The sequence below is a fragment of the Lissotriton vulgaris genome, chromosome 10 (assembly GCF_964263255.1).
Source record: "Lissotriton vulgaris chromosome 10, aLisVul1.2, whole genome shotgun sequence".
In the NCBI taxonomy this organism is placed as follows: Eukaryota; Metazoa; Chordata; class Amphibia; order Caudata; family Salamandridae; genus Lissotriton; species Lissotriton vulgaris.
Genome location: NC_141698.1, coordinates 200,283,849 through 200,297,142, shown reverse-complemented (window position 1 = coordinate 200,297,142; position 13,294 = coordinate 200,283,849). Strand labels below are relative to the sequence as shown.

The following is a 13,294-nucleotide window of genomic DNA, read 5'->3' as shown; positions in this document are numbered from 1 at the left end:
AAGCGCCCCGGCCGCTGGTTGTATCGTGAAATGCAACAATAACCAGGGTTTGCCTCTGGGCCCCGGTGCCACTGCACCTGCCGCACCTATGGGAGCCGGGCCTGGTGGCTCAGAGAGACTAATGCGTCCACTGGAGGGGCGTGGGTTCAATCCCGGTGGGTCCACTCAGCCTTTCATCCTTCGGAGGCCGATGAAATGAGTACCATCGAGTTGGGTAACAATAAAACATCTGTTAATCAGCGTCAAGATACCCTTCTGAATGAGCGTGCGATTTACAAAATACACATGTTACGTTAAAGGAAGCCGTGTCCATCCTCCCATGACGTACACGGTGCCAGCACGTCCTGCTGCTTGAACCTCGCCCCGTGCACTGCTGGCCTCAGAACAGGAGGAAACAGACATGAACATATCTGGGTTTCAGAACACGACTGACGCAAATAAAAGTGCTGCTTTTGATGACCTCACGGTGATGAAAGCCGGAGCCAATCTTTGACGAGATTCCACCCTACAGGTCTGGTGGTTTAGAATGTCTCAGCTCCCACCCTTTCCAGCTGTGCGGTCTCACTTCTAAGGCGTTTACCTGCCTGGAGTATTACACGGTGAACTACAAACCCCAGGGTGCACTGCGTCAAGCACGTCAGGCAGGGTTGGTCCGGTCTTAAGTCTTCAAATGTTGATCCATTTTATTGGAATAATTGAAATAAAAGGCTTTGGAAACAGGAGGGGCTAAGTCTTTCATTCAGAGACATCTACCACTATGTAATTACGCCACATTTAGAGTGATGGTCTTTAAATGTATGCCAGGCCACACAATCTTTATAGCCTGCTTTTCAGTCTGTCCTTCTAGTCACCTCTTGTATCACCCATAACCCCAGTGCTCCCAGACTGGAATGTTTCGAAACGGGAACTTCTGACAGACAGGACATCTTTGTTCGCGTTGCATGCTGGTACTTGTAGTGTCACTCGACCCATTATTTCCCTATGCATAAAGGACTGCAGCTACCAGCATATGGTGACCTGAGCAGGTTTAGTAACTGTCACCTGACAGGGGACATCTGGAGGTACCTAGGGCCCCACAGACCCTCAACATGACAAAGCAAAATACAGCAGATACAACATGAAAAGAGCGAGTGTGAGGCTGGGGGGTAAGCCAGGGACAGCGGCACATCGTCACCCAACGACCCCTCTCCAGAGCGGGACAGAGAAGAGCTGAGGGCGGAGGGAGGGGGGGGGGGGGAGCCGGAAAGAGGAGAGCTGCGGGCGGAGGGAGGGGGACGGAGGAGAGCTGCGGGCAGAGGGAGGGGAGGAGCCGGACAGAGGAGAGCTGCGGAGGGAGGGTGGGGGAGCGGGACAGAGGAGAGCTGTGGAGGGAGGGGGGACGAGCAGAGCAGCTCTGTTATTGGCAGACCTCGCTGGAATAGTAAGGGCCCCTTCCAGCTTGAGCTGCGTTGGCTGAGCTGTCTCTCGATCTCATTACTGGAAAGGCCTGGGTGTGGTAAGGAAGAGTTAGAGTGCATCGGAAGAATTGTGTGTTGGGCTTAGCTAGCAATGGGATAGAAGCAGCACAAATGGTCGGAATTTGCGGTGCATCTGATTAGTGCGCTCATCCCATTGCTGGAATACGAGGTGTGCTCGATGCCAGGGTCTAGTCTCATTGAGTGAGACGTGTGTGGGTGCCTACAGATCACTGCAGCAGCGGGACAGTTGAGAGCTGCGGGGGGGAGCGGAACGGAGAAGAGCTGCGGAGGGAGAGGGGGCGGGAAACAGACAGGGGGAAGAAGGCACAAACAGACACGGACAGCGAAAATACACGGAGAGCGGGAGGGGGCGGGAAACAGACAGGGGGAAGAAGGCACAAACAGACACGGACAGCGAAAATACACGGAGAGCGAGAGGGGGGCGGGAAACAGACAGGGGGAAGAAGGCACAAACAGACACGGACAGCGAAAATACATGGAGAGCGGGAGGGGGGACAGCGGGAGCCACGAACAGCGAGACCATCCTCATAGGAAGAGAAACCAAATAATGGCCGACGGAGGGTTCCAAATTTTTCGGATTTGGGGGCGTGTTCGGTGGGCGTGGCTAAAAAGTGGAAAGAAGAACACCGAACACACATCCAAATCCGAAAAGGACGGAGCCTATTTGGAGTGATGGCTCTCTCCTCCAACGGCTGGCCTTCATTTAGGAAGCCAGCCAATGGGAGAGAGCCAAAATTAGAGGCGGGATGAAGAGCCCCTCTAAGAAACATAAGAGCTCGCTACTTCCGGTTCTGACGACCCGGATAGTACCTCGACCTAAAAATGAAGCCCAAGTGGTCAAGTGGCCCAGCATTAAGACCACATTACCCACAATGCACCAATATTCACATTATGTGACATGGAAAGTCCTCTGTATTTCCGATGCATTTGGGTGAAATATAAAACCACAATGCTGTTTGCTGCCACACACGAAGATAATTGCTTGGGATGGAACGTCGTAATCTGCCAGAAAGAGGAAAACCTCCTTCGTCTCCCTTTCTCTTAACCCCTTTACTGCTAAGGCCATTTACCTATTCTCCTCTAATTTCCATTGAAATCAATGAAAAGTGCATGACGAGTTACCCTTGTCATTAGCAGCCAAGAGGTTAAACAACACCCAATCATCACGGAAGTCCATTTTCGTTGGTGTTGGTTAGCGAGCGAGCCATGCCCCTCTTTTAAAAAATCCCAACTTGCTCCATTTTACTGGGGCATTCTTTGCAAAATGAAGGTAAATGTTGGTACTCAAATAGATTTCATCTTGTCTTTACAGTTTGTCCCTTTATTTAATAAAATGTCGGTGCATATCAATGAAGCTCTTCTAGGATACGATACGTCACTGTGAACGTGATGCTCTCAAGCATTCACAAACCTGACAGAGGGCATGGACACAACGTTATGCCACATGCTGGTGACACAAGGAAATAAGCAGAATATTTATGCAGTACATACAAATGGCAGGTTTGTAAACACAAGCACACTTCCCAACTTACCCCAGGCATGTACTCGACAAAGATGGAGAGTTTCCTTTCTGACACGTCCCGCAGGCAGCCATAGTACTGAACTATCCTCTCGTGGCGAAGCGTCTTCAGCAGCTGGATCTCACATTCTAAAGCATTTACTTCCTGGAATCAACCAAAAAAGACAGCAGTGAACAGACTGCAAGCAAATGCTAACCTAAGAAACATGTGTAAGAATCCTCTCTGCTTACAACCACACAGACACGTTTGTTTGTAGTACTCCAAACCTAAATCCACAGAAGGGGTTGGATAGAGTATTAATTAGAATCACTATATCAATGTCTAGCACACTTTGTCCACTAAATTATAAATGTAGGGTTTAATTAGGACAGTAAATTGAAACCAGCTAAACCCATGCATATTTATGAGCAGTGCTAAATTTGAGCCAGTGGTTTCGGTGCTCGGCACCAACACTAAATTGTCATCACCACACTTATCTGGTAGGTAGCAATGCTATGTTTCATAGGACTGTCCCCAAGGCACTGGAATATTGTTGGTAAAATCCAGATGTATGTGTTAAAAGTAAATCTTTACTCCGATTTTCTGTTGTATCTGTTCATTTATTAGTATTCAGGCTTCTGGTGAAATATGTGTTAACTTTACACAACGTTGTTTACAGTTAACACATGTTTCACCAGAAGCGGTACAAAAAGCTTGGCAGTTCGGGCTGGACTGTTCCCATGAGGCACAGGGTCAGACTGATTTGCATACAGCCATGTCTGAACTGGGGTGGCAGAGTGGGCTAAAGAACGGTGATGGATTAAACCCAGATCTTTTGACTGGGCGTGAGTGTTTGATTGATTCAGATGCTCCGTCCGTCACCACCCCCTTTTGTATCGCTTTTGGCCGCCATAAGTGTGGCAGGGTATGCTCAGACGTGAGTCCCTTGCTCACTTTGCCACTGGATTCAAGCAAGCCGGGCTGAAGACGGTTGGAATGCCAGAAACCGGTCCTTGGAAGCTTGTTTCCGGTCCAGGGAAGACATGGCTTGGCAGTTCGGGCTGGACTGTTCCCATGAGGCACAGGGTCAGACTGATTTGCATATAGCCATGTCTGAACTGGGGTGGCAGAGTGGGCTAAAGAACGGTGATGGATTAAACCCAGATCTTTTGACTGGGTGTAAGTGTTTGATTGATTCAGATGCTCCGTCCATCACCACCTCCTTTTGTACAACTTTAGAAAGTTGCCACTTTGTTCCTCAAAGTTTCCAGCAGCCGTTTACGGTTGCACATAAGCTGCTGTCCTTGAGACAGCTAGTTGTTCTTCCGGGAAGAGGTGAGAATAGACTCTCAGGAAGACAAACAAAGGACCAGCTGAGAGAAGAATGTGACCTCTGGCAGGAAGGCCAGAGTGGGTGTGAGCCCAAAAGGCAAGCAGTAGAGGTGACCCGGCTTTTGAAGGGCAAATGCTGGTCAGTCATGGAAGGGGATGCTAATTAGCTTTAGAAGACAGGCTGGCATGTCTGGCAGAGAGGGGGAAACCATTGCCAAAACAGATTTTCAAGGGGAGTGTAGCCCCTCTGGTAGTTACTTCCACCTCTGTGTTGGGCTAGGGAGCTCCACACACACAGGACAAGGGCTCTTCCATGTTGGGAGGGGGCAGAATAGTGCATTTTAGACTAGCTAGATGCACCACTTTTCAGAAAGCCATCACAGGCGGGAAGGGACCTGGTTGCCCATTGGCTAGTTAGTTGCCACATTGCTGAGGCTTGTAGTGGGCATAAAAATGGCACCCCTGACACCCAGAACTCCAATTACAAATGTACTTTAGAGAAGGCTGACGAAGGATTGCCCTGCTTTTTCCTGGACCCAGCAAAGTCAGGCTCCACCAAAGATGGGACTGCACCAGCTGTACCCTAGACTAGAAAAGAAAGAACTGTGGTGCCTCGTCATTGAAAAATTTCTCGCGAGCCCAGGTGATAGAAGGGGATTTCAGGAGTCTGTTACAACAAAAATCAAAATAAGTGGGAAAACACAATATCACATCGGAGGATCTCAAAACATGAATTCTTGTGACATCCTGAACAGTTATTTTCTTTCAGTGACATGTCATCGCACTAACGTTCTAGTAACTGTTAGCTTCATCATCGAGCCTGTCGTACACCAAGAGGATTTGTCTTTTGCACCCCAGAGATGTTTTGGTATCAGTGACATCCAAACTGTGTTTAAAAATACCAACTGCCCCTTAGGAGTAAGATTTTATTAAACATTAACAATTGAGGCAGACAGAACCACCTTTAAAATATGCACAACCATACCACAAACTCCTGAAAAGGACAAAAAGACGCACACTTACCAACCACATCGAGGCCAGTTCCAACCACATTTGTCAGAGAGTTGTCCAGCCCCTCAGCCTCAGAAAACATCATCATCTCCTCCCAGGTAACTCTGTGACACCCTTGTGGACTTCTTTCAAGACAAAATTTCCAACATCTACAGAAACTTCATGCCCAACCCACCACCGTCAACATTCTCAGCCACATCTCTCCCATGAATACTAACCCCAAACTCCTTAACCATCTGGGACCAGCTCACCACACAATGCACCACCACCATCTTGAACTCTATCTACTCAGGAGCATGCACGGACACCTGTACCCACTACAACTTCAACCTAGGGAGCAAACCGATCAGCAGCAACCTCACCACCATTTTCAACATGTCCATCGCCACTGCCACCTCTCCCAATGAATGGAAACATGTTGAATTCAAATCCCTTCTCAAGAAACCGTCCGCTGACCCCAGCGATCTTAAGAACTACTGTTCCATCTCTCTGCTCCCCTTTTTCGCCAAGGTCCTCAAAAAAGTCATCAACCACCAACTCGCGGAACACCCTGAGAACAACAATCTATCTGCCATCTTCCAACCAGGATTCCACACAAACCACAGCACCGAAACTGCCCTCATCGTGGCCACAGACGATATCAGAGCCCTCCTTGACCGAGGAAAATCTGCAACTTTGATCCTCCATGACCTCTCAGCAGCTTTCCATACAGCATCCTACCTCACCCTTATCAATAGGCTCCACCAGATTGGAATTCAAGGAGATGCCTTCAGATGGATCGCCTCCTTCGTCACCTGAAGAACCCAGAGAATCCTACTTCTTCCCTTCACCTTCAAGCACAAGAGCATCACCAGTAGCTTCCACAAGGCTCAACCTTTACCCCCATCCTGTTCAACGCCTACATGACACCCTTGGCCAACATCGTCAGATCCCAAGGATTGAACAGCTTATCCTAAGTCCATGACACCCAGCTCATCCTCTCGCTGTCAGAAGAACCCTCCACCATGAGGGACAACTTCCACAGGTGCATGGCGAACATTACAGACTGGGTGAAAGATAACTGCCTGAAACTCAACACTGACAAAACAGAAATACTGATCTGCGGGAACAACTCCACCCGTGGGACAACTACTTGTGGCCTTTCTGGAGTAGGACCCTGACCCACGCCAACAGACCATCCCCACAACCTCGGCATCATACTGGACAGCGAGCTCATAATGAAAACCCAGATCAACACAGTCTCCTCCACCTGCTTCCTCACACTCTGCTTGCTTCGCATGATCTTCAAATTAAATGGCTCCTAGTCAACACCAGGTACATCGTCAACCAAGCTGGAGTCACCTGCCGGCTGGAATAGGGCAACGCACTCCACGAAGGCATTGCCTCAAACCTCATGAAGAGACTACAGACCATACAGAACTCTGCAGCCAGAATTATCCTTGACCTCCCCAAGCACACCCACATCACACCCCAGATCAGGAAGCTTCACTGGCTATCCATTCAGAAGAGATGCCACTTCAAGTTGCTGATCCACACTTACAAAGCCCTGCACAACCAAGGACAAGCATACATCAACCACAGACAACTTCCACCAACCCTCCAGACGCCTGCACTTTGCTTCCTTTCACCTCGCTCACACCCCACGCATACATCGAAGGTACAGCAGCGGTCGTTCTTTTTCCTACCGCTCGGCCAAGTCCTAGAACGACCTCCCCTTCACCTCCGGACCTCACATTCTCTGATTGAATTCAGGAAGGGATTCAAGGCTTGGCTGTTTGACTAAGACACACCTCCGCAGCATGATTATCAGCGCCTGGATACCCTCACGGGTGATTAACCATGCTACGCAAGTTGTGTTGATGAGAGTTGTATGGTGCATAAAACTCTGCATCGTGGAAACAGCAAATGTCATATAACATTCCCAGGAGTATTGCAGCTAAAGCAGCTTTTTGGGTGTAATACCAGGAAAGTAGGTGAACTCCCAAAACTCATAAATAAATAGTTGTGCATGGGTGTATGTGTGTGTATACAGGTGTAGGTTTATGAGTTTTCGTTGCTAATCAGGCTTCATGCCTCCAGATAGGACTCATTAAGCCAGTTATCCTGAAAACCTTTCACTGATCTAGTCCAGCAGTGCCTCGACTGATGTTCCTGATTCGATCCCTTTTCAACTTACTTTCATTAGTGCAGTGACATACAATTTCTTCCATAGATCTGACAAATAAATGCCACTGATGCGCTGCTTTCAGTGATGATGACATCATGTGACTGATTACTTTTCCTCTTGGCACGGTTATTTCTACCAAAACTTTTTTTTTACGTTAACTCCTATTTTCATGGATTTCAAAAAGCAAATGCTGCATCTATAAATGGAACACCAGCAACAGGATGGAAAAACTCCTGAGCTGCTCTTATCAAAGCGATAAGACTACTGATATCAGAAGGCGATGGAGCAACAAAACAATGAAAGACTGTTTCTTTAACGTATCCAAAAGCTTTGGCATCAAGCAACAATTCCCTGAACCCACAGTCACTAAGTCCAACAAACTTATATTTATTGCACCACTACACACACTCATGCAGGCTACACTGGACTGAAAAGACCACTAATTCTATCCTATTCCAAATGCCACAGTCAAAGCAAACACAAAGCGGCCAACGCAAACCAATCAATTATTAACATCAGATTCATCAAACTGCCACCAACCTCCCAAGACCGGCTCCAACAAGATCTACCTGTCCTTAATAAAAAACACTCAGAAGACTTTTGATAACCAATCACATTTGACACCAACAAGCACACAACCAGAGACTTTGCATGTGAACGCGCTCACGCCAACCCTCCCCATCTGAATTGAATTAAATCAAATCCCTCCATCCTCTGCTAATCCTAGAAGGATGAAACAAGAAAAAGTGACATCTGGGGTCAAGAGAAAGTTTGCCGCACACCTCAATCCGGGTTGATCGTATCTGACTGACAGAGGTTTTACACCAGAGAAAAATCACATAATCCAAACCTGCAAACCAAAGCAGGGTCCTAAACTTAGTCCCTTTGGTAACAATTATTTTCCAGAAACTCAATCCCTCACTCCATATCAAAAATGGCTATCATTAACATAACAGGCAGCATTTGCCTGGCTTTCACACTGGCCCGTTCACCGACCATTGCATCACATTACTCTCCCAAAAGAAAGATGTGCAGCCAAATATCAAAACAATAATATTGATGTGACACAATATGGAGGACAAACTATTGTAAAAATATATATATGTCTAGGTAAGTCTAGATTTTCTACACCTAACTCCACATATATATATATATATATATATATATATATATAGTGTAGGTACATATATGTGGAGTTAGGTGTAGAAAATCTAGACTTACCTAGACATATATATATACAGCAGGCGCATTTTTATTACCCCCACACCCATTGTCCTGAAGAAGACCCGCCCTAGACCCTGAAGTAAGGCGTTGAAGGGTCGATACGTCGACGTGATTAACATCAACGGACCAGTTTTTTAAACATTCAGTTCTCAAGGCCAAGTGGAGTGGCGTGCTGAATATATTATAACTCACTATAGAAACTGGCCTGCTACGTGTTTAGCCAAAAAACACCCCGAACCTTCTCCCTTCCTACTTGTCACTCACTTGTTGTATATAACTCACTTTCACAAGTACACCACATATCACTTTGCATGCTTTGTATTCATATGCGCTGTTCATTATGAAGTATTGTTTAACTGTTTTGATTGATTTATGTGTATAAAAAGCAAGGATCTTCATGAATATAATTAATACAGTGATTAAAAAGTATAGTTTCCTATCGACCGCCCAGACTCATAACTGGTCGAGTAATAACAATGACCAGTGATATTTATGTAGGACTAATTATGAACTGAGGTGATGACGATAGGTGTTATTATGTCCCAAATCTATGGAACTCATCTTATTAATGTCAGTATGATAAAAGGCTGAGCTAGGGCTACTTGTCATACCGAGATCTATGCAATGGGGCATTCATTCCAGAATCTGTATTACGTGTGTCAGTCACACTGCACTTCTTGGAAAGAAAGGATATGGACTGACTTTTTTTTTTAGGTAATTAGCGATTGCAACTATGCCACAAAACCTTTCAAATTCGAATTTTAGGTAGCAAATTTCTAGTTCCTTCAAATCCTAGTACTTTTTAAAGGAGATTTCCCCTAATAAAGGCCTTTGTACAAAAAAAAGAAAGTTTCAAGTTATCCGTTTGTGTTTCGACATGCGGTTGCTCTGTTTTATCTATCACTAGGCCACAGACAGGGGTATATGTGCTCTGTCTCAGACATTGAAAACCATCCGTGGAAGGGAAACCGCTGTTGGTAACATTTCAAAATAGATCCATATGGTCAGACACATTCCTTGGGTTCTGCTTTCAGTTCCTCTGTGGTTGGATAATGACGCCACAGACGCAGCGGAAACCCTACTCCTACCTCTGAACTTTCAGTCGCTGTAGGGTTCATCGAGTTCATAGGCAGGGAGGGTGTATTGTTCCCTTGCTTGAAGGATCCCTCTGAGGACCTCATAGTGAACCCATAACTCCACCCCTCAAAACCCTCCCCATCATTATGGTTACCGATACCAGACATCTGTAACTCCAGGGGGATAGGGTTAAATGGGGATTACCAGTGGGACCCTGAGGATCCCCTGAGAAATGAGCAATTACTGAGTATTCAGCATTTCTGTTCCCCATTCTCCTGGTTATTCCTCATTCCACCTGGGGACTCCTTTTGACAGGTGGAGTCTCCAGGGGAAAAACACAAGGTCTGGAGAGTTACCACCGCTCTTGCAATTCCGGTGTGACCAGTAAGTAGTGTTGCTTGCTCCCATGTAATTACAGGTGACCTGGTGACAAGACCCTGAGAGTTGGGGTTGGAGATATGTCAGACTGGCCATCCTGTGTTTCACGGGGTGCAGGTGAAGATGTCCTTCATGTAGGGTAGCTGTGCTCATTCTGCTTTTCTGACATCGGCAAATAATTATTTCCTGGGGGTGCCACAGGGAGTTCATCGCTGCAAGCGTGCCAGAGGAATGCCCTGCTAATGTCCTCTGCAATACAGAAAAGGTAAAGAAAGTGAAAATACTATTAGAGATTTTTTTTTTAATCTTGGTCGGGGAATGTGAGGCTACTGATTGGAAAGAAGACCTTGATCCCTTATGGGAGCACTACCGGTTTCCCAGTACTGCCTGACAATTGGCGTCAAATATCACTGCGTCTGCGGTGTGTGGAAAAACATGGTGCTCCATGAGAATGAGATGCTCATATTTTGGACCCTTAGGAGATCTTCCTGATCAAAGGATTCACCCTACATAGGCCTAGCTTGCATCCCTCCACCAGTGATTAATTACTGTATTAAAAAAAAAGAAAGTAAAGGACACAAAGTTTCTTACCTTGGGTAGTGCCCAATGCTTTTGTTACCGAAAGTCAAGGCTGCCTATTCTTTATGTCACTTCCGGACTCTTTCTTCCTCAGCCCACACTCCCTGTCTCCTTATGTCATTCTGGGAGGCACTATTTCATTCCTGCTTTCTATCTTTGTCACTGTTTTCCTAGGCTTCTCTTCTTCCTTCTTTCTCCCTTTTCCAACTTATTCCTGCTTTGAGCCTGATGCTGAAAAATAGGTCACAGTCCCCAAATATGTGCCAGCGTGCATCGCCAGATCAACCAGCACAAACTAAACACTGTTCAGCACATCAGGTAGGCAGGGCCATGGCATCCAAAGTTGTTGAACATAGATGCCTGTCTTGCTCTTGTTGCTGTAAACACGATAACATTATGGGAAGTCACCATACAGAGCTGAGGATCAAATGACTTCAAAACTTTCTTAGGTGCCATTTGTTGCTGAGAAGTTCACCTCTTCCTCAAATGTCTTCATTGTTAGCATGTCTTTTGAAAGTCTCAGACCTTCCTCCATATCTGCTCACCTTCTACGTGCTTCTTGTTAAGTCTTGGGCACACCAAGGTGAATGGGAAGTCATGGTTGGTTTCAGAGCCATACCAAATAGTAATTTTGGCAGTAAGCACCCTATGGGTAAGAGTAGAGTGGCGCAGTACTGTCTTGGAGTCTGAAATGTAGGCACCCCAATGGTCGTTGAGTTCCTCAGTTGTGCACAGGACCTTGTTCAGCGTCCTTATCCAAGGTCCGGCCTACCCGCTGCCTGGCAACCAGCCCAGAGTTGGTATTGCCAACTGGTTCATGTTCTCCTGCAAGTCTTTTCCAGGAAATTTGTGCAACTGGTGATACAGGTTGGTAGGGGTAATCCACGCCACAAACATTTTACCAGTTTGGAAGTACAGAATTGCCAGCAGTGCCCAATACATCGCTACTGCATGACATTAGGTTTGGTAGTCAATCACTGCCAGAAGGGATTGACCATCACAGAAGTTACAAGAGTTGGCACTTAGTTGTCATAGTTACTAGCTCTCTGCTGGATTATATTGACAGCAGAATGAGTGTCTAACCATGCAAACACGCACAGGAGTCACATAACCTTTCTCTTTAACATTTTAATGGTCCTAGAAAACCAAACATTTTCTTTGATGTGACCTATGATGACTCCATAGAAGCCTTCTTGGCTGTCACTGTCCCGGGTTTCTGGTATGCCGGCCTTCTTGAGTAATGTCACTGTCCCGGGTATGCAGGCCATCTTTAGTAATGTCACTGTCCCGGGATTCGGGTATGTAGGCCTTCTTGGGTAATGTCACTGTCTCAGGTATCGGGTATGCAGGCCTTCTTGGATAATGTCACTTTCTCAGGTATCGGGTATGCAGGACTTCTTGAGTAATGTCACTGTCCCGGGTATCGGGTATGCAGGCCTTTTTTGAGTATTGTCACTGTCCTGGGTATCGGGTATGCAGGCCTTCTTGGGTAATGTCAGTGTCTCAGGTATCGGGTATGCAGGACTTCTTGAGTAATGTCACTGTCCCGGGTATCGGGTATGCAGGCCTTCTTGATACATGTCACTGTCCCGGGTATCGGGTATGCAGGCCTTCTTGAGTATTGCCACTGTCCTGGGAATCGCGTATGCAGGTCTTCTTGGGTCTTCTTGGGTAATGTCACTGTCCCGGGTATCTAGGCCTTCTTGAGTAATGTCACTGTCCCGGGAATCGCTTATGCAGGTCTTCTTGGGTAATGTCACTGTCCCGAGTATTGGGTATGCAGGCCATCTTGAGTAATGTCACTGTCCCGGGTATTGGGTATTGGGTATGCAGGCCTTCTTGAGTAATGTCACTGTCCTGGGAATCGCATATTCAGGCCTTCTTGGGTAATGTCACTGTCCCGGGTATCGGGTATGCAGGCCTTCTTGGGTAATGCCACTGTCCCGGGTATATGGAATGCTGGTATTAATATTCTTCGGCATCTCAGGAGTAATTCCATGATTGATGAAAACTGTTTTCCTCACACTCACTGAGGGCTGCTTGATCTTTACAGCTTTCTGGATGTAGTTCAGGTGAGTGAGTAGAACGCATACGACAAATGTTGATTGCGATTACAACACACCATAACCTAGGAGGGCTCCGGTGACACTCATAAATGCACTGCGCAGGAGTGTTCGCGGAAAGTAATGTATTTCTTCAGTAAGATTTGTGGCCGGGCAACCATCTTGAACAACAGTGGTTCCTGGATCTCCAGTCAACAAACATAAGCTGCTAGCACAAGATATTGTTTTAACTAAACAAAGCATTTCTATAAAAACTGAGGTCCAAGGTGGAGCAAAAATTCGACAATTGTCTGTATGAAATGAGGAAGTGCTCCAAAGTGGGGTTGGATCTCAGAATCAAAAACATAATGGTTGGAGGAGTACAGCTTCCGGAAGGAGGTCCAAAGAAAGAGAGGTTGAGACTTGACGGGCTTTGGGTGGGGTAGAGATAAGGTGAGGAATATGCAGTTGGCCTCTTTTTGCACACAACCATGAGGGCGGATGTTG

General features: G+C 46.6%; 1 protein-coding gene across 4 annotated transcripts in view; it reads right to left on the bottom strand.

The window, feature by feature from the left end:
• The window catches only part of LOC147684983 (mitogen-activated protein kinase kinase kinase 3-like), a 424,161-nt gene that overhangs the window by 37,057 nt on the left and 373,810 nt on the right, over positions 1 to 13,294 (bottom strand). For all 4 annotated transcript variants that reach the window (XM_086940880.1, XM_086940882.1, XM_086940881.1 and 1 more), the window contains exon 14: positions 3,011 to 3,142. In XM_086940880.1, the coding sequence (XP_086797006.1) occupies positions 3,011 to 3,142 (132 nt within the window). The remainder of the gene's footprint in view (positions 1 to 3,010; positions 3,143 to 13,294) is intronic.